We start from the raw sequence: 23,945 nt of genomic DNA, 5'->3' as shown, positions 1-23,945 counted from the left end.
GCATCAAATGAAGCATTCAGATAATCCAGATAGTTGAGGGTTGTTTTGTATTTTTCTTATTGCAGTCTAAACATTTAAAAGCGAGCAATAAAGATATGTATCACTTTGCAAAACCAGTTATGACACCGGCCGAGGCTATTATGTTTGAGGGACTGGATTATGTGGGCTATTTACACCGGGCCTAATCTGGGACTCAGCTGTTTGCTCTGAGCCTCACACCACATGGACTTCCTGAGGACCGTTTTCATAAAAACATGAGGGTGAAAACAGAAAAACAAAAAAATAATAAACACATAATAAAAGAGAAAATAAATAGAAATGTGTTGTTCTCTACACGACCAGCAGGTGGCGGTACACACGAGCAGTGCGACCTCAAACACCTCCCGGTGACGCCATTTCCGGTTTTTGGGGGCTTGACGCTGTATCCGCATACATTTAAGCTAATGCTACACAGAATATACAGTTATAAATGCATTTATAGTACCTTTAAGATTGTTTGACGTGCTCGGCTCTTTTGGTCGATGCATGAAAGATTAACCTGCAGTGTTGTGGCGACTTTATTCAACCCAGCCAAACTATTTGGACCACTTAAGTCAGCGGCAGTTCATTGTTAGCCTAGCTTTAGCCATGCTCTCAAGCTCCGCTTTCACTTGTCTTCTGGGTTGCGGCTCGCTTGCGACAGGGACCACAGCTACTAGCTAGCTTGTTAGCTAGCTAGCTGAGCCTAATTTCCCAGTATTGACGGTTTGGTGTTTTGTTTTGTTTTTGTTTGTTTGTGCTTGAGCGTTTCTCGGACATCTCATTTTCCCGTCACATCCAGTGTAGCAGCGGTGGACTGCAGTTTTTGTTTTAACACGTATATACGCTGTTAGCTTCAGTTAGCAGGCTAGCACCGCCGGCTAACATTGAGGAAACGTCATTTTTGATGACATTTAAGTTGGTGTTGTCTTGACCTGGGTGTGTATACGTTAACTCCATCGACTCGAGAAGGTGTGTCGACGTCTTGTTTTCACCACCCAGTCAAGAACCGGAGACTTTTTTTTCTCCTCCTCATTTGTTTTGGATTGTGGTCATATATGCCTGCCACGATGGCTTCTTCCTCTGGAAACGACGACGACCTCACCATCCCCAGAGCAGCTATCAACAAGATGATAAAAGAAACTCTCCCTAACGTACGAGTGGCTAACGACGCCAGGGAGCTCGTGGTTAACTGCTGCACAGAGTTCATCCACCTCATATCCTCAGAAGCCAATGAAATATGCAACAAGTCCGACAAGAAGACCATCTCTCCAGAGCATGTCATCAACGGTGAGTCCTGGATTTGCTCCGTCTTTTACTCAACCACCGGTGTTTTGAGGGATTTTAGCAGGGGGGTGTGTCCATCCGCCTGCCATGAATGTTCAACCACAGAGAGTAATTATTGCACTTTCGCCTCTTTGCTTTCACACCTCAGCCCTCGAGAGTCTCGGTTTCGCATCGTACATCACTGAGGTGAAAGACGTGCTGCAGGAGTGTAAAACTGTCGCCCTGAAGAGGAGGAAGGCGAGCTCTCGACTGGAGAACCTGGGCATCCCCGAGGAAGAGCTGCTCCGACAGCAGCAGGAGTTGTTTGCCAAGGTACGACAAGGACCGAGTTTAATCTCGATTGTGGTTAAATGCGGTGAGGATGATAGTTTCTGCAGGGACGTTTAGGATTGCAGCTCAAGTCATTTAGCAACATGTGGTAAACTTTTAAAGGAGCGCTGTGTAGTTTTTGGGGAAGACGTTTTAATCTGACCTCAAAAGACAACACAGTTTCATACTGTTTCACTTTGTTTATATGTGGCGGACCCTGCCACCTTTCTAGCTCCTGGGGACCTTATTTTCCTCTGACAACAGCTTGTTTATTCAGTTATGGATACATACCTGATAACACCTTGTTAATATTGTAAATATTCAGATTAGCTTGATTTATTCTACAGAAACAGTTTTGGTGTGTTAACTGAAGAGCAAAACAAACAACATTTTTAACATATTGGTGATGTCACCCCCATGATTACACAAATTGAAAAAGGTTAATAATATATGAATCTTGCCACAGACAAAGTTTTGCTTTAAAGTATCATAATAGAGTAAATGTTGATGTCACATTGTAATTGCTATAGAATAATGATGCCATCAGCGTTTAGACTGGTTCTCTATAAAACTCGCTTTCACCATTTAATTTTGTCAAATGAAAGCTTACTGGTGGTTGAGTCAGCAGCCGTTTCTATCTGCTTTCACGTCTCCGTTATAGACTAAATGAATGATTATACTGGGGATGCATTACTATTGATATCTCAGTATTTTCCTTGTAGTGTGCACAATGTTCAGTTGTGAGTCGTAGCAGCTTTATTAAAACAGACTGTGATCCAAAACGAAATGCAAAGACACAGGGATTAGTTTTAATATCTGTGTTCATTGTGCTGCATTTCTATAAACACATCTGTTGCCCTCACTGTTTCCAGCACGCTTTTAAACATGCAATGTCACGGTTAATAGGCAACATGTGCATCTAATAGGATGCAAATGACAATAAATTACAGGTAGTCTAATGAAAGACACTAAAGACTGCGATCGCTCAAGTTTGCAGATAGATGTAATGTCTGGGCAAGAAAAGGTTTTATAACTTTAGTGTACAATGTGAACAAAAATAACATTTGGGACACGCTTTTAGAAAAAAATGCTAAACACTGGTGAAGTTCATGGAGCTCCATTAAATATAAAATAATATTTTCACTGAAGAGTTCAGTAATAAAATGGTCAAGTCAGCTTTTAGTTGCTTTTTGTGAGTTGATATAAATGTAACTGATTGTGTTAAATGGGCAGATGATATCTCGTATCGATCGCAGGCCCCTGTTTCAAATCGAAATCATATCGTGGCAGACTTTGTGATATATCAGCAAATGTTGAACCCCAAATATTGACCAATATAAGTAGTTTACAAATGAATCCTTGAACCTTGAATTTTGCTCTGATTTAAATGTCAGACAAACATAAACATGCAGTGAGGTTACCCGCCTGCATCAGTGTTACAGCTGACCACACTGAAATGTTTTGGCACCTGAAAACGCTTTTATAAAAGACAAAACTCAAGTTTACATTTTGTGATTCAGCAAAGCCATTTCCAGCGCAGACTGTTTGCTTGCTCAGCTGTTGTTTTTCAAGCAAATGAGGAAACAAGTCTACTTAATACACATTAAAAATGCACAACGATGTCTGATAATGCATGGCACTTTCATTTAGCACTTACACCAGGAAACTGGCAGCAGCACCATAGTCAAAAGCCTAATATCTTTTATGAGGCAGAAACACAGTTATTGTTGTTCAGCTCTTATTTGACATCAGATCTCACCATCAGCATCCTTTTGTAATCGCCTAACAAGCTCTTCAGTTGTCTCATGTCTCTGTTTTGGTTCGACTGTGTTGCTGCAGGCGCGGCAGCAGCAGGCGGAGCTCGCCCAGCAGGAGTGGCTACAGATGCAGCAGGCAGCCCAACAGGCACAGATGGCAGCAGCATCTGCCAGCGCCGCCCAGCAGGCCGGTTCCTCTCAGGACGAAGACGAAGAGGATGACATGTGATCCCCGGGACGTCGTTCACCTTGTCCGAATCCCCTTCCTGGGATAGTGTTGGCGCACAGATCTCCCAGTGCTGTCATCGTCAGAGACATGAGACCGCTGGTATTACATCAGTGTAACATGAGAAAATGCACATTGGAATGGACATTGAAGAGAGAGATGAAGGGGGATTTCAAGATGGCCACACATTCTGATACCAGTACCTGAAAATGATTTGGATTGAGAGGCTGTTAGTGAAGTTTTTGATTAATCTCTTTATTCCCCCTTTTTCCCCCCAGTTGCTTCTGTTGAATTCTGTCTTGACATTATGTTGTGAGTAATTTGTAGATTTCTGGATGTGTTGTAATGTGGACACACTGAAGGCAGACGCTGCCTTGGATATGTCAGTGAATTTTGGTGATAACGCAGCAAGTGTTCGCTCCTTCAGGTACTGCACCAGATAGCTTCTGTTATCCGTTGTACTAGATCACTTTTGGTGGTTCAGGAGAACTGCTCTAGAAAAACTTCAGAGCAGTCGATTTCTCCTTTTCTTGTGGTTTTGATGGTCATTTTTACAGAGACTATTTTCTTTACCCTCCCTCCCATCGGTATATTTGTTCAACATCTTTTTGGGGGGTTGTGAATATTGGAATTTTTTGGTTAAGTATAGGAATAAATTGACATTTTGTTTCATTTTAGCACATTCAGATACTTTATGTTGCATTTTCTTTCTCCCTTGAACCACACACAGTATTGATAATTAGCCACACCTTTCAGAAACAGAATATTTTTGTCTCATAGAACCAAAGATCGACGACAGACTAACAGCTCCGAGTTAGTGTTTTTTTTGTTTTGTTATTTCTTCTTGTTTTTAAAGGTGTAGGTGCTACTGTGATTCTCGTCGCTGACGCCAAGTCAGTGTAAAACAATGTTAAGGATTATTAACCTTTGACTTTGTAAGATGCTTTGATATCCAGGCTGAATTTGTTATTTCCTCTTACCCCCCCTCGGGTGCAGTATCAAACATTTGCATTGTGACTGTGGTCAAACCTCAGTGTAAAGACAAGTAACCTAGTTGTGACACACATTCACTCGCCTATGCTACAACGTTGTATTCTTTAAGCAATAAAGGAATCATGTTTTATAGACAACGGTTTTGTTTTTTTTAATCATACAGCACCACATGATGGCTACACCCCCCATCCCTCCCGCACTCACTCTGTTGAGCGATGATCTCTGACTCGTGGGAGTCTCAGATGTGTGTTAGCGGCAGAGGAGCACTTACCCTACTGGGAACACGGGCTTGTCGTCTTGAGTGTCACTGTTCCAGATCATCCTATAAAAATGGCCGGAGCGATCATAGAGAACATGAGCACTAAGAAACTGGCTTTCATGGCTGTCTTTATTCTTGTTTTCCAAATTCTTTCCATCATACTTGGAGCATTAATTGGTAAGTAGACAGATTTTTATTACTCTATGTACCTAAAATCTGTTAATTTGAACTGGCTTCTCCCCGTGTGATGAGATAAAGCTTTATTCTGTCAGTACTTCACAGAATATAACTCAAACCACATGCCTCTGATGGATTATTCCCCCTTTGCTGTAGCTCCCAATCCCACCAGTGCCATTCGCTACTTGGCTACCAAATGCATTAATCGCCACCGGGCACGCGGCTGGCTCGTGCCGTGGGGATCAGGTCGGTGCCAGCAGGTCCACAGCTTCGACGAGCCTCTGGCCAAAATGCTAGACGCCAACGACATTGTTTTTGCTGTGCACATACCTCTTCCCAACAAGCAGATGAGCCCCTGGTTTCAGTATATGCTGGCTGTTCTGCAGTTCGACATTGCATTCAAAATGATCAATCAGATCGGTAAGAGGCGAGTCTTCATCAGAAATATGAATATAATGCAGTATATAATCTAATGAACTGAATCGTGTCCTTGTCTGTGTAGAAGATGATGTTACCATCACTATTGATGCCGGCCTGGCCTACAGGGATGATCTAACATCTGAGTGGACCACAAAGTTTCACTCAGTGGAGCAACGGCCACTCAGATGCACATTTGCAGTCCCTAAGGTAAACCTGTGTGACAGCGTCTAATACATGCAAATAAACTGATATCAAATGTTGTTTATTAACCCATAACAGCCCGTGCATTTGCAGACATATGAAAACGAAGGCCGCTTTTATCACTGTGACCCCATACCGTTCATGGAGCTGGGAAGTGTGGCGCACAAATATTTTTTAATTAACCTGCGCTTGCCTGTGAACGACACGGTGAACATCGGCATTGGAGAAATAAAGGACATCCAAATAGTGGTGAGTGCAGTTCTCACGATTTAATTTAAAATTCAAGGCTGCGTGCGTTTAAAGTCTTCTCCTCTCTAAGGGCATCCACCAGAACGGAGGCTTCACTAAAGTGTGGATCAGCATGAAGACTGCGTACAGTCCCTGGATATTTGGGGCAACAGTTTGGTACTGGCACCGGATCGGCCTCATGGCAAGACCTCCAGTCCTTTTGGAAAGGTATGTGCCAAGAAGAAGAAGAAGAAGAAGAAGAAGAGTGGGCTAAATGTGTTCATCAAACCAACAACTGCTTCGCTTTAATAACACCAGTAATGCCACTTCAACCATAATGCGTTTGTGTTCATGTTTATGTGACATTTCATATTATTTATTTCATTATTTGTAGTTTGTAGTTATATAGTTAAATAACACACTGGGCCTCCATACAATCCCTCCATCCATGCGTCTTTACAGGCTTTAGATATTTTATTGCATCTTTTTTCAAAGTTACACAACACAGCTCCACTGCTCTTGAGTTGAAACACTGAGTGCAAACTAAAAAGCCCAACGCACTTCACAACCTTCTGTTGTACTTTTAAGAGGTGCACAGGGCTTCAGGGGGACATGTGGAGAGCAGGGGAAATGAAAAATGCTTGATCCAAAGTGCAGCACTGGCCTGCTGGAACCAGGTCAACGCTGTGCCTGCAGCACAGAGTTACCTGTCTTTTAAGAGCCAGTTTAAGTGTAAGTCACTACGGTGTGTACTCTCCTTGTGCAGGGTGATTCTTGCTCTTGGTATCTCCATGACGTTCCTGAACGTACCCGTGGAGTGGCTCTCCCTGGGCTTCGAGTGGACGTGGATGCTGCTGTTTGAAGACGTTCAGCAAGGCGTCTTCTACTCAACGCTCTTCTGTTTCTGGATCATCTTCTGTGGCGAACACCTCATGGTTTGCACTTTTTACTTTTTCCATACTGTGCTTGTGTCTTTACCTTCATGCCAATTTCTTTCAACAACAAATCCTTCAGGACCAAAGTCAGAGGAACCGGCTGTCAGCGTACTGGTGGCAGGTCGGGCTGGTGGTGTTCTGCTCCTCTATTCTCCTCATATTTGACCTGAGTGAAAGGTAATGACACAGCTGCTTTGATAGAATATTTTTATATTATATTATATCTTTTCTTTAAATATGAATGTTCTTTATTTCTTATAAAGGGGCGTTCATTTGGCCAACCCTTTCTACAGTGTTTGGGCGTCAGAAATTGGGACAAAGGTGGCAGTATCCTTCAGATATTTATACTGCCTAAGAAGAACATACTTTAAATGTGGGTGTCTTTGCTTTTTTCCTTGACCGACGTCACAGATCACCTTCATTATTGTGGCAGGGATTTCTGTCAGTCTGTATTTTCTCTCCCTGTGTGTCATGGTGCATTGTGTGTTCAGGAACATCGGTGGGAAATTGCAGCAACTTCCTGCAATGCCAGAGGCCAGGAGACTGCGTTATAAGGTTTGATTTATTTATTTTAACGTCTGAATCACAAGTAAAAAGTGAAATATTGGGATATTGAAATGGATAAAACAACATCCTGGATGTTTTTTTTCCACTCTTGCTGGTTGTCAGGGTATTATCTTCAGGTTCAAGTTTCTGATGCTGGGGACTCTCGCATGTGCAGCCATGACCGTCATCTTCTTCATATTAAATCAAGTATTTCCCCTCTATTGATCGACATTCCTAACCGCTGGTTTTACGATCATCGTGTTTGGGCTCAAATAAAACATTCCAACTTTTCTTATTTTCCACCAGGTCAGCGAAGGCCACTGGCACTGCGGAGACTACACTCTCCAAGTCCACAGTGCTTTTCTCACGGGGATCTACGGCATGTGGAACCTGTATGTCTTCACCATCATCTTCCTCTACGCTCCCTCCCACAAATACAACAGGAACAAGTCAGCGGACAGTCTACAAACAGGTCGGTCACACAACCACATCATAATCCAGTTATCGAATGAAAAAACAAACAAACGACATCAGACATGCAGCGGATGTTTTTCTCAGGTTATGTTTGCTCTTGACAGATACGCTGGTGAAGCCGGAAAGCCAAGAGAGCCGGCTGACGAGTGGAGAGCATGGGCCGACGGAGACCTACAGGATCACCGGGAAGGTGGCTGAAGAGTGACTGTCGGGAACAAGATCGTTTAGAAAACTATCATTTTATTATGCAATTGTTGTTTCTGAACAGTTAGGTTTCTGTAAAATGTAACGTTTGAATAGCAGTGAAGTCCATCTGATGTTAAACATAGATAGAACAGCACTGCAACTTCCACCATACCTTGGGCCCTGAATGCCCCATGCTCACTTCATGGCAACTGAACTGAGGTGACTTGGTTTATTGTAACTGTTTGGTAAGATGGAAACATTTATTGCTAATTATAGCACATTATAAACTTGCATAACAACAACCTTAGTAGGATGACAAAGGGGCAAAACAGAAGTTAATAGGGCCCACCAACTAAATTTGTGCCCCCAGGGCCCCTAAATCTGACTTTTTATGATGTTTTTTATCTTAAGCTTGGGAGCAAAGTAAACGAGTATGAGACATCACAGCACAATGATGTCACTGTAAGCTCCACAGCATGGTCAAACATTTGTATTTTAATGTATATTTTTCTGAACTATGTGTCACTAATGGTTGTTGAAATGTTTAATTTATGTCTTTAAATAATCTCCTTTTGAAAGAAAACTTCTCTCTTTGTATTTTAGTACTTCAGGAGCCCTTTTATCTGTGACGTCTGTCGTTATTACAGCAGCTTTAAGAGATGATTCCTCCGCTCGCTGTGCTGGGATATCAGACAGCATGTTGGTTTTGGCTTCCCGGCTCCCACTTTGATTCTAGTTATGATTTCATAAAGGAAAAGCCACAACTGGAGTCCTTATCGTCCTTTTCACTGTAGGAAAAACACAGCTGTTCCTAATAACATGAACAAGAGGGTTCTGTTCAAGTGTCCCAGTAAGACGGTCCGACAGTGAGCCGGCACCACCGACACCAGGAGGCTGAAAGCGAATTTATTATTTACAGCTGTGCTTCTGTCCTTCGTGGAAAAGCCTTCTTTATCTTTGGGGTTTTGAAATATGACATACTGGAGTACAATTTTAAATGCAGGACCTTCACTTGTTAAGGAGTACTCTTACATTGATGTATTGGTACTTTTACTAACACTTACATAAAGGATCTGAATACTACATTGCTATGGAGGAACCAAAATGCAGAAATCAAAAATAAATAAATATTTATTGATTATTTATGTGTAAATGTGTCACTAAAACTGATCATTCTGTTTTAATTTGCCTCTACATTTATTTATCTTTCTATAAATTCCTTGTTTATTCGCTTCCCTATTTAGTTTCCCGATTGATTAATTGATTGATTTATTTTCACTTTGCTTTTAACTTATTTATTTCTGTATTTCCTTTTTACACGTGACGCATTTCACAATTGATTGAATATATATTATTTAATATTCTAAAAATATTTCTATATTTTATATATATATATATATACATACATATATTATTAGATGGCTTCTATTGAAAACTTACCACTGAAAAAACAGAAATGGGCAAAAACTACATTTCAAAACGTCAAATTTACTCCTTTTATTTAGCAGACCTCTAAAATGTGTTTCTTTTTTGTTTGTCTGTATTGAATGTAAAATTTTAACATTTTTATTTTTTATAGAACTTAAAATTAATAAAAAACAAACAAACAAAGCGTGTGGGTGCAGTGTGCAGTGGTTCCGACAGAGGGCGCTGCCGCCTCCTCTCTGCAGCAGCAGATAAGAGTCCAGCCCAGCAGCTCAGCAGCAGATGACTGAGTCCTCGTCCTCCTCCTGACGCTGAGCTTCACACCGACACGACTCGATGTTCAGTTTCTGGCGTCGTCAAACTTTTTTCTGTCGACGCGGCGACGAGTAAGGAAACTGCATGTGTGAGTGACACGAGCTGCTCTGACGTTGTTGTTGTTGTTTTCATGGCCGGACTTTGAAAAAGGAAACAACAAGTGAGTCGGATCTGAGAGGCCAGGTGAGTCTCAGCACAGAGATTACACGAATAATCTTTTTACTGAGTGTAACATGACATGAGGACAATAATGCTGTGGTTTTAATAACACCAGCGGGTGAAACTGCGGCCTCCTGTCGTTCACTATCATCAGAACAGCAGTTTATGTCAAGAAAAACAGCATGAAGGTTGTTTTCATCAGGTGGACAGGTGCCTGTTCGGATATATATCCTGTCTGTGACACAGCACAGCAGTCAGTGACACTCAAGAGGACTTAGGGAGCAGATACACCAGGTCCTGAATTTAAAAGTTAAAAGTGTGTAAGTTTCAGGCCTATCAGAAAGAAATGTGCTTAAAATAGCAAAAGTAATGCAGAGTGGCTCCTGTCACAGTCTTATATTGTGGATTATTGTGTTTTGATCACTAACAAATTCATATAAGAGCATTTTGATTGCTGTAATTCATTGTGCAGCCAATTAAAAATACTCTATGCTACTGGCTGGATCACAAGTATGTTTTGTATGTGTAAAATAACTAAAGTGTCAGAAAAGTCACAGAAAATCTCCCTCAGAGATGTACAAGTAAAGTACAAGTGTGTCAGAATTGTACTTAAATACCTGAGTAAATGTACTTCAATGCACCACTATAACCAAGAGATTCAGATTTCTTAATTACTGATGAAGGCTGCTTGTTGTTGAAGGACAGATGCAAAAGTTTCGCTCACACATGGAAACATGGAAACACTTGAAGTTACAGTATCACACCAGAGCCAAACCTTAAAACTCAGTATTTAAGCTCCTTGTTTGATCTGTTGGATTATAACAGGACTTATTGATCTGACGATGACCTCCTACACCTCAGGTTGTGTGTTTGCGTCAAATGAGATGTGTTGGTTTGGGAAACACATTGATTGATTTAAAGTGAACTGACAGTTGTTTTTCATAGTCGGGTCAAGTTTTTCTAACGCACAATGTGTCTTTGTCTTATGTGACGATTATGTGGAGGTCTTGAACTGGTTGGTTGGACCTAACAAGCATTTAGAGGCATCACATCTGGTTGTGGTAAACTGCTGTGGACACTTTCCAATAATGTTTTGACGTGTTGTAAACCAAATGAGTAATTTTGTTGTCATTGGGATGCTGATGTACATCCAGATAAATAGTCAGTGGTGTTTTTTAATCTAGATAAATCATCTGGGCGTCCATGCAGAAGTCCAGAAACCAAAAAAATACCAGATACAAGAATAGCCACTGACGCTGTGCAGACCCGGTATCAACATGTGTCCAGAGTGATCGGATCACAAGTGGACAGCTCTGAGGACAGGTGTGAACATCCCCAGGACACATTCAGTAAGCATTAGTGATCCGATCACTCAGACCGCATTCGGAGGTGGTCTGAGCCGCATGTGGTCACAATCTGTGGTCACCGTCTCAACTAACTGCAACGTCCCCAGACTCCCTTTGAATTTACGTGATTTTAAACATCGGTAAGTGAGGAGAAACTTTACTAACCTTGCAAAATAGCCACAATAAATGGTTTCTTTCCCTGTAAAAAGTATCTGTAGAAGGTTGTTGCAGCAAGAGAGAAAGTCCCCAGACTCCCTTTAAAAAACACTCAATTTTGTGAGTTGTTGACTTAGGAGACACTTTATAAGCTTTGCGAAACACTCTCTACAGCACATTCTGAACTATTTGGGCTTTCTCATAAATTCGGCAAACTTTATACATATACTATTTGTGTAAATAAAAAACATGGTGTCCGTCTGTCCCAGTGATGTAATCGGATGGGATCCTTGCATGTCAAGACAAATGTTAATGCCAGGTCTGAATTCCCACTATCACAATGGACTACTGCTTTTATAAAATTAAAAGTAGGGTAGCACATTTTGACAGGTAGTAATTATCTGCCAGATTCTTCTAGTGCTGTAAGTGTAGTTAAAGATAAGGGAGCACATTGTAGCATCCAGGTGTACCCATTAAATAATAATAATAATTATTGTTATTGTTATTATTTTGCTGTCTGAACCACGCTGCCCTGTGTTTTCTCCCACAGACAATAATTACAGTAGCAGAAGCCACAAGTGTTAACTTGTTTCAACGACTTTCAATCAGTCGTCCTTCTCAGGAAAAGACTCCCACATATGAATCATCTCACCAAAGTCACATCAGATTTTTTAAGTTTTCACTACACAAGTGAAACATTGGCTTAAACATCATTAAATGGGCATTCCTGTATTTAAACCCTTCAGCCCTGTGATTTGATATTTTGGTGTGTAAATGAATGAAGAAGTGACCGTCAACTCAAAGTGCTTGTTTTTGCCAGTGACAGGCTCAGATTGTTAGTGTGGGACAACATTTCTAAATGATCCCAAAAGAGAGAGACCGTTTAGTTAATGAGTAAGATCCTTTTTATTTAACCTGGAACAGTTGCTATCGCTCTTTCCAAATCCACAATACTCCATTCATCAATCCACAGACACAGTCATGTTATCAGCAAACGTTCACTGTGTTACTCTTCTCACCAGTCACCAACTCTGGTTTGGTCACTTATGCAGGTAGACATGAAGATACGCTGGCTCTACACACTGTTGTTCCCCTTCATGTTCTCTGATGTCCTCTCCCACATCTACTTGAATGAGTTAAGGGGTTTATCATAACCAAACCAGAGCTGGTCCGAATTCAAACCATCCAGTTGCAGAGTGTCGTACTCAAGTTTTCCAGTCAGCTTCATGTGTGAGATTGTGTTTAATGCTGAGCTGAAGTCAACAAACATCATTCTGATGTAACTGTTGTTATTTTCAAGATGCGTAAAGACTGAGTAGAGGCCACTGGATATGGCATCCATGAAGTGTGTTTTACGATTATAAAATGTTTATCTAAATGGAGCTTTGTATTTTTACACTTTAACAAAAGCAGTCAGTGGTTTGTCAGAACCAGCGCTCTCAGTGGACCTCAGTTGGCGGTTGACGTTGCCCTCAAGGATGTCGCAGCCCTTGCAGACAGTTTCATTTACCGGCCAAATTTCACAACTTTTTGTATCTATTGCATACATTTGGTTTGATTAACACACCAAATTTATGCAATTTTTGCATAACACAACTGAAATACACAAAGTTTCTCACATTGGCTACAAGTGTGTGCTGTTGAGTTGCTATAAAGACCTGAATTATTCAGTACTGTAGTACTTATGTATCAAATGTGCATATTTATTGTACTTGTATATTTAAGTGACTTAAACATCTGCTCCTCTAAGTCTTAGGTATAATACATGAGTGTTTCAGACTGAGCTCCATCATAAGAGTCTTTGACAGTGAAACAGTCCAGTAAGAGGAAGGACTCACAGTGTTTTTAGAGGCATACCAGACTATTTCTCTGGTTATTTTTCAGTTTGTGGGAGATTTATCTTCTCAGCAGCGACATGGCTTCTGGCAGAGTGATTCTACCTGAGTGGGCTTCTGGTGCTGACGTGGGTTTGGCTGCGTTGCCTGGTTACACCACAGTCACTGGCTGCAGACCTTAGCATGGTTTAATCTCGTGAGAGCGTCGACCCTCCCCTCCCCTCCGTCTGTCCCTCGACTCGAATTCCACGCTCAGCCTCCAGGGAGCTGGTGTGTGCGTCACTGCCCTGCTCACAAAGACCTTCGGAGAATGCTTCCAGTCAACACAGCGGAGCCGACGGCCTCGAGCCTCGTTAGTCCACAGCAATATGTGAAATATGTTCTGCTGTTTGACACACGTCAGAGGCTCTCTCAGCCTCCTCGCTGGACCGTATCCCAGTGATGAAGGTATTATACACTCGGCGAGTACGAGTGGATGTGTCACAGATGTGAGTCTGCTCAGTACACAAAGCATCGCTGCTTATCAACAAGTGACGAAGGCTTTGACAAAGGACCCTGTGAGTTGTTTTGGCTGTAGTGTCTGAAATCGTATTCGAGATGGAACAACAAGCTACATTTTGTGTGGCAGTGAGTCGGCAGTGACCAAGCATATTATTATTATTATTATTATTATTATTATTATTATGTCTTTTTTAAAGTCACAAGTTGCCGAGTCAGACCAACTCCTTTTTGTTTGACAGTTTTAGACCATGAAATGAGATTTATCAATTAAGTCAGAAACTTAATCATCAACATTCTGGATATTTTAAAAAATGGTTTGCAAAAGTGAAATTTGATCTGATTCCAGCTCCTCAGATATTAAGAATCGTTGCTTTTCTAACACAATAAATACATTTGGGTTTCAAACTGTTGTTGGTAACACAGGACAAACTATTAATGTGACTTTGTGGCAATTGTGACATTTTTCCTGCATGTAACAATTAATCAGTGACCTGAAAAACAACTTAACAGAATATTCTGTAATGAAGATAATCACTAGTTTTAACAGTCAACCTCTGTCCTGTAGTCTTTAATACAGATGGAAATGAATCAGAGTTCAGGTGATTCCTCGATCTGAAAGTGCATTTAGCCTCGAGTCTCCTGAGCTCAAGTGCATTACATTATTTCCAGGGTAACCGAGTTGAAGAGAAAGTCAAAATTCATGACTCAAAATGATCTCAACGATGAGTCCATCAGTCTGACGAGTTGATGGAAAGAAGATTTTCTACTTTTCTCTTACTCATTTATGACCGTAAATAAAGAGTCATGACACTCTATATATTGACGAAACACTTGAATAATCGTGAAAATAATCAGCAGATTTACCCATAATGAAAGTAATTGTCAGCTGCAGCCCCACCTGTATGTAACAGATACAATCAGAACGTCTGCACGACGGTAACACAATAACATCCTGCTTTCCTAAGAAATTGCATTATGCGTATTATAACCTGATCATATCAACAATAAAGTGCTTGCAAATACACGTACAACAAGACTTTGCCTTCCTCATTCTGCCTCTGTTTGACCTCTTGTTACATTACAAGCAGCCTTAATTCAACTTTTTTTAAACAAAGCACTTTGGCAGAAAACGCTTTTATCGGTACAACATCTGATGGTTTACAGCAGCTGGTGGTGGACAGTGTGGAGGTTGAGGGTGTTCCCTTGTTTTTGGGGAATAAAAGCAAAGATGTGTGTGGCAGCGGCGGGATACTGATGTCAAATAGCTGAGCGCTGCTATAGCAACCTGGCCGAAGCATAGATGAAATTAGTCTTGCAGCTCTCCTTGTTGATGTTAGTGGGTTAGCAGACTGCCACACATACATACAGGGCCGTGTATCTCTGATTGAGATGTAACAGATAGAAGGAAATATATGATAATAAACTCTGTCACCGGATGATCTCTTTCTACACAGTTCATCCTTTGATCCAATGTGCAGAAGTGAGGAGAAAGTGCTGCCTCACTGTCGCTCTCCCCGTCCTCCGGGTCAGGGTGTCCTCACAGCTCCCAGGTCATTCCCCCTGCAGAGAGACACGCAGGCCTGTGTGACAGTAGCCAGGTCACCGGCCAGTGTCATCCTGGGTATGATCACACTGACACTGTGGGACACGGTCATATCGCTGCAGTGGGATATTTATAGACATGTGCTTTGTGCGGTCCCACATGACATGCAGCTCAACTGACACAATTACACAAACCATCTCCGTGTCTCTGCGGTGCATCTGTGCAGCATCAGGGGAATGAGTCTCCTGATAAAGCCACAGTCATTAAATTTAATTATCTTCTCCTCATGCCCTCATCCAGTCAACTGGTTCCTGTGGGTGAGGTATGCACTCATGTAATTGTTTGGTCAGGTTGTACTATAGACATCTCTCAGTGTGTTTTAATGAAGCTAGACCTTTATTAACGTGATTAATGTACCAAAAAAATAAAAATAATTTCCTCATCATTCACTTCCACCATGACAACAGGATGTGTAAATTGAGCATCATCTGATATCTTCGTGTTGGACCGTCATTGCAACGGACTAATCACATTTTTGTATTGTCATAGTTCTGCTACTCGAAGCAAAAGACCATAAAAATAGATGCGTGGAAGAGTTTATCCTTCCTAACACGGGGTCGTGAAAGGATCGGTTTTAACTCAAACCATCTTTTCCTAAATCTAACCAAACATTTTTTGTTACGTAAAAATAACCAAACATTATTGTTGCCTTAACCAAACCAAAAAAATAATTAGTGAATTGAGTGTTTATATAATAAGTGAACAGGTTAAGAAGCGGGATACGACCCGTGGTGTCCTGGGTGAAAGTCCAGTACTTACCCAGTCTGTCACAACGGCTCGCTTTAAACATGGACTTCGTCGCTTTTCTTGTAAGTTGAGCTGATGGTATGATGGTGTTCCAGAAACAACAGCAACACATGATTTGTCAGTTGCAGAGATCAACACCAACACAGCGATAAGTGAGAAGCAAACACGAGCTATGTCCTGTATTAGTAAATGTACTATACCTGCATATTAAATGGTTTATTTCAATAAAAAAGCCGAATGAATGACTGAAAACTAACTAAAAAGGATGCAGCTCTTACACTAGTGAGGAAGCAAGACAGATATTGTTGATGAGACCCGTGCTGCGACTGTGTCTCACCTGTGAGGAAAGGTGTTATTGTCCTGATGACTTCACAGGTAGTGAGTCTTAAGATAAGTATGTGTTGTTGTGTGCACAGCACAGACTTCTAAATACTCATTGTATAAAGCTTTAAAATTAAGTCATATACTGTATTATATGGTGTTAAGTTCCCGTTAGACTTCATTATTGTTTACACTGACCCGGACTCTCCGCCGCCCTGCAGTGACACTAGGCAGGATGGTAAATGATGAACTACACAAGGAAGTAAGAGATCGCTTAGCAACTGAAACACAGCAGATAATTAACACAAATATTTGTACACTAACAGACGTGAGTGTTGGTCTAACAGATCAGCAGTTATACTCAGTTTGCTCTGGTAATATTTTCTGTGTAGCGTACCCTGATTTAATTTGTTTCTCCTTCACCTTCGCTTTAGATTGAAATAATTCAGAGATGCCAGAGTTTTCCCTTATTCTCAAACATACAAACACCCAAGCTGTTGTTTCCAGTTAAACTATAAAGTTACAGCTCGTCTCTGTCCTCGTCCGGGACGCTACCTTTACTTTAAAATGTACAGAAAGGACTTACACAGCAAGTTTCTGACCAGCACGGCTGTGACTGTAACATTTCTTGACTTTAAAGACACAATCAATATATTTAAAACCATTTAATGATTAGGTTTACTCACATATACAGTGAAAGATCGACTTCCTGAAAACATTAATAGTGTACTAACTTTATGTAATTAATAGTGTGTGGAGAATGTTAGCATGTCAGCAGTGATAGCAGTGATAGTTGTTTTTACAAGTTATACAGCTCTAATTAACCCATTATGCACTGCAGCAATTAGCTGATTGAAAATAATTGGCTCCACTCTTTGATAATCGATCAATCGTTTCAGTAATTTTTCAAGCTAAAATGTTGAATATTTGCTGTTTCCTGCTTCTTAAATGTAGGAATTGCTGTTTTTCTTTGTCATACATGATAGTCATTGAAAGGCCTTTTCACACTGCACTTAGCTGAAGGCAGAAGCTAAAACTCTTCTTAGCACCAGGCTAAGAAAGTGTTCACACTGGCACAATCCTGGCACTTTTTTCGAAGTGGGCTAGCCCCGACTCTAGCATAGGGCTGACTCTCACTGGTCTGGAGAAGGATTTGCTCAACAGTGTTTTTAGTCTGTCGGCTCTGTGGTTCACACCACCAGACCCCACCTCCACTTGTTGTATGGAGACGCAGCTCTCAGACCGAAGGACTGGCCATCTAACTGGTTTCACTGGAGTGTGGCGGTGAATGCAGATGAAGCAGAAGCTGGACTATTTTCATTCACAGCAGATTTTCTCATGGCGGCATTCAACATTCTCCCTAAACGATGAGGAAACTCGTGTCAGTGGGCTGGTATTCATCACACTGTGGGGGCTCAGGCTCTCACGGTTGTAATAAATGAACAGTTTCCTTTAGTCACACGGATCTGTCAGTGTTTCTGATGAGGTAAAACAAATTAGCAAAAATATGTTTTCACTACCTTTCCACTTCAATGCACTCTGAAAAAGCTTGACTCCCTGGTGTTAAATAGCCATTCACATGTAACTGTTTGAGTTGCTCCAGATTAATGCTGTTCACCCAGACTGAGACTTCAACACATGCTCTTTGAGATCTCTTCCCACACAGGTCAGTGTCAGTAGACTGGCTCCCATCTGTGTCAGCTGTTACCACCAAGCGTCCCCGGCCTTTGCTGTAATTGAGAGATGGATCAGATAACAAACATTGCTTCACCAGTCCATCCATTATTAATCACTCACAGTTCCCTTAAGTCTTTCATATCTTCATTAACTCTGTCTGCCGACTGCCTGCTAGGTGCTGCCGTCTGGTGGTCACGACAGCACGTACAGTGTTATAGGAGCATCATAGGAAATGTACGTACATGTATATTCGTCGGTTGTTAGTTCCCTAGCTACAGTATATGTTCTTCAGACATGTGACTCAAGACTTAAAAACTAAAACTAAACTGAAATCACAGAAAATAATAAAAATATCATCAATATAATTAACTTCCAAGTCCAAGTCACACTGACTTGAATCCACATCTCTGTATGAAGTCATAATAAGAGCTGTTGTTGCTCACTGTTTCTATTATTGAGTTTTTACTATAGGAAACTTCCTGCCCAACTAATTCAGTTAGCAGCTCGATTAAAGGTTAGATTATGATCTACACATTCAAAATCGAAGGTTTCTTTTTCAAAGGAGACATTTTATGCTCATTTTCAGGTTCATCATTTTATTTTGGGTTACTACCAGGATATGTGTACCTGCTTTAATCCTCAAAAAACGCATCAGTTGTCTCATACTGTCCAGTAGCAACTCTGTATTCCCCCTCTGTCTGAAACTCTCAGCTCATACACGCCTGACCCAGCACTGCTAACAACAACAGGGCAGCTGTGCCCAAACTAGCTGCTAGGCATAAATTATGCAAATGTTTGAGTCTGTGACGTGGTGTGATGTCACAAAGTTACTGAATTAAAGGCAGGACTACTGACGAGGCGTTCAGGAGCAGTGTTCTCTGTGGGAGAGAGGAGCTTCTGTTGGTGCGGACGTTGACCTTTTTAACTTTCAAGATCTTTTACATGCACTAGAGCAGATATAACACACTGAAGGAAAGGGAAAAAACAAAAAAAAGCATGATAGGTCTCCTTTAATAGGATTGAAAACATGTGAACCAGCCCTTTAAATGACTCTAGTATCACGTGCATTGTTGTCAGTACAGGATGTTACCAGCGTTCAAAGAGCTGCAGTGTAAGCTCTGAATGACATGTCAGTGTGTTCATCCAAACCCTCCTCAGATCTCCTCATCAGCACATGATGCTGCTCACACTGAGGTCACTCACCCTCCTGTGTCCTGTGCTAATACATTTTCTCCACATGATGGCAGTGTCGGGCAGTCTATTATGATTAGTGAAGGTAACCCTCCATCATTGCAGTGCACTGCACACTAAAGTAAATGATATACTAGCCAAACAACCTCTGTCGTTGTACATATATGGTCGGGGTTTTGCTGAACCGAGAGCAAGAGAGAAGTCTGTTTCTTGAGCAGCAGCCAACAATGTTACTGTAGTGTCTGACTCTGTTTGCGGTTGTCTGGATGTTATGTGTCAAGAACTGTGATGGCACATTTTACTGAAAGCACAATGGCTCATTACTACAAGTGTAGCGTCTCTATGTATTAATTAAGGACAAGATACTACAGGCAAAAACAGTGTCTTCATGCACGAGTCATGAAAACATTGTTTTCTTTCACGTCTTCTTTCACACTAGTGGAAAGAAAAAGCACAAAATACACATTCAGGTGTTTGTTTTGGTTCAGATTTCTGTTGTGGAAAACGATGCAAATTAAATTACCCTGTTCACCTGTAGCGTACTCATACAGTATATTACTAGAACGCAATAAAGCTTCTATGCATAGGGGGACGTATGAGGAGACCGGAGTGGATCATAGTAGATTTATAATGATTCCTTTGAGCTCTGTGTAAGTGTGACTATGACATAGAATAAACTGATGGATCAAGAAAATAACCAGCAGGCAGCTCAGGGCTGTGATGCTACGGCTCAGGAGGTAGAGCGGTCCCTGCAGTCTGCATGTTGAGGTGTCCTTGGGCGAGATACTGATCGGGTGGCTCGTCCATCGTGTGAGTGGTTATCAATCTCGATGAGCAGGTGGCGTCTTGCATGGAAGCGTCTGCCACTAGTGTATGAATGGGTGAATGCTGACTTGTGTTGTAAAGCACTTTGAGTGTTCAGTAAGATGAGAAAAGACATTTTGATAATAAAATTGTATCATTAAAGTGCAGTTTATAGACAACCAATCAAAAACGCAGTGGTTACATTGTGCAATCAAGGGAAAAAACTTGTTTATTGCCATTTTAACTAACATTTTTATGCAAAATCTTTACATTTTTATGCATAATTAATACTTCCTCCAACACTTAGTGGAATAAAGTGTCATTAGTCGGAGGTCAGTCACTTAACAACATGCAAGGAACAAGAAAAGTAGTGTTATAATTCCTAAAATCAATTTCAGGTCAGGAGAAGGGATGATTTTTCCCAGAGACATCTTTTTGGTATGATTGATTGCATGAACGCCACTTGTAATTAAACAAGAGAGTGAACCCAGTGCACATGCAGGTGTTAAACAGAGGCTCTTTCTGCAGGCGTGCAGGTGTGTTGCTAAGTGGCTGCAGCTTATTCTGCACAGCTGGCAGAAACCTGCTCTCTGTTAATGAACCCAACGCTGATACCAGCATCCTGTATTTGATGGCGAGCAGTGAAGTCTCAGGTAGTAGGACTGTCGCTGAATGAAACCTTGTGCTCGATGCAACTCGAGCTCTGGAGAGCCAGGGTGTGTGTTTATACATGTAGGAGGAGGTTTACACATTTACTGCATTATTGTCGCACCCGAGGGAGATCCGAGGCCTCTTCAGGCATGTCCTCCATCCTGTTTCATAAGCGTTTGCTCATATATGGACATCTTCCTTCCTTCTGCTCGGTTGCACTACGTCCGCTTCCTGAACAACACCCCCCCTCCCCTCCACACACTCTTCCTCCAAATCTCCTTCCCACTCCCCACCATCACACACATACATACACACTCCTACTCATGTTGGTTAGCCATGGGCAGAGGCGGGAGTGTCTCTTCCTCTGTGCAGGAAGCAATGTGGTTAATACTCATTTGATCACCGGTTCTGATGGCGTGCACTGGTTGTGTTCTTTGTCTTTTTTGTTTTGGTGGTTGCAGCTTCCAGCGGATGAAATTAGCTCATATGTCTGCACTGGAAGCTCCATAATTCCCTCATTCAACATGTGTCACACGTCAGTAGTAGGAAAAAACAACCCTGTTTCATCTGTGTGCAATATCTCTTCTGTTCTTGGGAACTACAAGTCTGTTCTTCCTGTAAAAATAAATCCTAGACTTCAGGAGATTTACGCTCTTCGTGTTATTTATGTACGTGCACCTCTAACTCTGGGAATTCAAACCAGGATCGGTGTGCGCTGGGTGGCCTCCAAGTGCCCTGGATGCATGCAGATCCTACTTGAGATTAGCCCGTCCTATCTGCGCAGCCCTAACGCAGACACATGTCGCCTTTGAAGTAGGACAGACGGCCTCATCGAGTTTTTTTTGCCACGGGGCACAGAAAGTATCACCAGTGTGCAGCTGGAGCTCCTTCAGCCACTCGACTCTACTTTTCTCTTGTTCACCTGGAAAAATATTTACAATTCAAACCTCGTGCTTCAGATGTTTCCATCGTGTAGCTTATTAGCAGGAACATTTTCCCGTGTGATGCTTCGTGGGAAGAAAACAGAATGTCCGTCCGAGCCAACATCGTGCCTACACAAAACCATTAGCGTGAATGAATTATTACTGCAGTTTCACATGTGTAATTACCATGCTCCCCCCCTTCTTGTTGCCCCCTTGTGACATATTATCAGCCCACTCAACAACTAGGTCACTGCAGATCCCGTTTCCATGGATAGAAATTTCACACAACTGCCTGCCAGGTGCTGACTTCACCTCTGTCTGCGAGGAGGGTTGCACGTATGGACTGTTTTTAGCCATGCTAGCGTCATGTCTCCAGGGACGTCCACTGGCCGGACCACCATTTAGGTCCAGACTGAAATATCTCAACGATTACTGGATGTGTTAAGGTTGAAAGTCGTACATATGTTTGCAGTCCCCTGACGATGAAGCCTAATGAGTTGAGTAAAAGGATTCTAGCAGCTTTGGTGATCCCTTCAGTTTTCACCCAGCGCCATCATCAGGCCAAAATATCAGTTTGTCTAATAGTACAGTCCCGCCAGCCTCAGCTCTGCTTTGTGTATGGTGCTAATTAGCAAATGCTCACATGCTAAACATCAGTATGTTAGTATGCTAACATGAGCAATTATCGGATAGAACAGCCCATTGACATATTTAAAGATGGGCGACATGATAGCTCCCTGGATCTAATAAGGCAAATCTGGACACAGCGTTGGAGGCAGAGCCCTGGTCATACCTCTGGAGGCGGTTCTGTGGTGCATGAAGACAAAAAAGCTCTTCTTCCAGTTTATTTAATTACCTGAATCCTCCACGTTGTGGGGGCCATCGAGCAAGCGCACTAGAGGCTTTCCGCCCGACAAGCCGACTCACTTCCCGTTTACACCCTGGCTGACTTGAATAGGGATAAAATGATTTAATTTTGCAGCTCCAGATGTTATCAAGACTAAATGAATCAAATTGTTATTGTGAAATGAGTCATTCTGCAGGGTTGTGATGCTTAAAAAAATGTAGCCAGTGTTTTACAACTACTTCTTTCACAATGTAAGCTTACGAGACAAAGTCTTTTTGGCTTCCTGTGCATTTGCTGATGTAATTACACAGTTTGGCCACTATGGAAAATTGGCTTCAAAGCCAGACGCTCTTCCTGGGTGCTTGGATAGTTCCCCAAGAGTGAAGCCAAAACATCTCCATCACCCCACCTCCATGGCTGCAGTGTAGGTCATAAATCACAAAGCCTCCTGGAGCCTCTAGCATGGCGGTAGACTTTCAAGGACAGGGTCGCTGACAAATGAACATTTACTCATTATCTAGTTACCCCCATGTCAATCGAAAGTTTCACAAAACATTTCTGGTGCTTCTGAGCAAAATTGCGTGAAAAAATGGAAGCAGATGGGGATTTGATTTAAAACGGCAACAAAAAAAATGTAATTGGTCCACACAGATCATCTGTCTTAATCCAAATCAACCAAATTGATTTATAATGATGTTATTTACACTCTTTGTGCAGCCAGAATGGTCGCTGTAGCTGCTAAGCTAACAGCGTTAGCACGCGCCCTGTCTGCAGTGTCCAGAAATGTTTTGTGGACTCGAGTAGATAATGACTGGTGAACTTAACCTTTAAGTCTTATGTTGTTTCTTATTTAACTTGCTGGTTCATGGAAGGCCTTTTTGGAGAAAAGCATCACTGTGTCTGCAGAAGAAACCCTCTAATCATGGCCGCAGGGTCCTGACAATAAACAGTCCACACAGCTTGCTTTATCTGTCTTTGTGCGGCTGTGTCCACTTTGAGACGCTCCTGTGCCACGTGTCTGGCCAGACAAGAATTCCACCCTGATCTTTCCTGCGGGAGCCGTCCAGGGAATGTCGGCTTCCAGTTAACAAACATAAGGGTCTGGCAGTTAAGAAAGGAGGACCAAGTAGCAGTCAGGATGTCACCCTGCCCAGAAAGTCTGCCCAGCCACTGGTTACATGCCTGGGATTCTTCTCTACAAACGGCTCTTTCCTGCTTTGATTTTTTTTTCTTCTCTGAAACGTTTTCCTCCACCAGACAGTGGCAAAGGAAATATTTTCCAGTCCAGAAATAAGTTTCTTTTAATTGCATTGCCTTGCGAGTATACACTCGGTGGTCTGTGCTGCTGTAAGAATGCGCCTTTGATTGATGTTCATTAGGGGCGAAACAGGGTGGTATGCTGCTCGGCATTGCAGCCGCGTTCCATTG

The 23,945-nt window shown here is 41.9% G+C and overlaps 3 protein-coding genes across 4 annotated transcripts in view; all 3 read left to right on the top strand.

Moving 5' to 3' along the window:
• Nucleotides 1-407: 407 nt before the first annotated feature.
• dr1 (down-regulator of transcription 1) lies at nucleotides 408-4,727 on the top strand. Its single transcript, XM_084355432.1, has 3 exons — nucleotides 408-1,308; nucleotides 1,454-1,617; nucleotides 3,454-4,727. The coding sequence occupies exons 1-3, from the start codon at nucleotides 1,077-1,079 to the stop codon at nucleotides 3,598-3,600; spliced, it is 543 nt and encodes a 180-aa protein (XP_084211558.1). The 5' UTR covers nucleotides 408-1,076; the 3' UTR covers nucleotides 3,601-4,727.
• A 193-nt stretch (nucleotides 4,728-4,920) lies between these two features.
• Nucleotides 4,921-8,946, top strand: LOC311259114 (protein wntless homolog; the record flags this gene model as incomplete). Its single annotated transcript, XM_084355987.1, has 12 exons — nucleotides 4,921-5,026; nucleotides 5,183-5,446; nucleotides 5,529-5,653; nucleotides 5,741-5,896; nucleotides 5,967-6,103; nucleotides 6,642-6,810; nucleotides 6,890-6,987; nucleotides 7,074-7,137; nucleotides 7,222-7,365; nucleotides 7,480-7,563; nucleotides 7,663-7,828; nucleotides 7,935-8,946. 12 exons carry the CDS (start codon nucleotides 4,921-4,923, stop codon nucleotides 8,033-8,035), a joined length of 1,614 nt encoding a protein of 537 aa, XP_084212113.1. The 3' UTR covers nucleotides 8,036-8,946.
• A 752-nt stretch (nucleotides 8,947-9,698) lies between these two features.
• Nucleotides 9,699-23,945, top strand: part of gng12b (guanine nucleotide binding protein (G protein), gamma 12b) — a 30,698-nt gene continuing 16,451 nt past the window's right edge. The window contains exons 1-2 of one of the 2 annotated variants that reach the window (XM_084354398.1): nucleotides 9,700-9,939; nucleotides 18,028-18,090. The gene's annotated coding sequence lies outside the window, so the exon portion shown is untranslated. Of the gene's footprint in view, nucleotides 9,940-18,027; nucleotides 18,091-23,945 lie in introns of both variants that reach the window. The other variant, XM_084354399.1, reaches the window with a different exon arrangement.

This window comes from Pagrus pagrus (assembly GCF_965226575.1).
Source record: "Pagrus pagrus genome assembly, chromosome: 6".
Classification (NCBI taxonomy): Eukaryota; Metazoa; Chordata; class Actinopteri; order Spariformes; family Sparidae; genus Pagrus; species Pagrus pagrus.
This window is presented reverse-complemented; position numbering and strand designations above follow the sequence as displayed.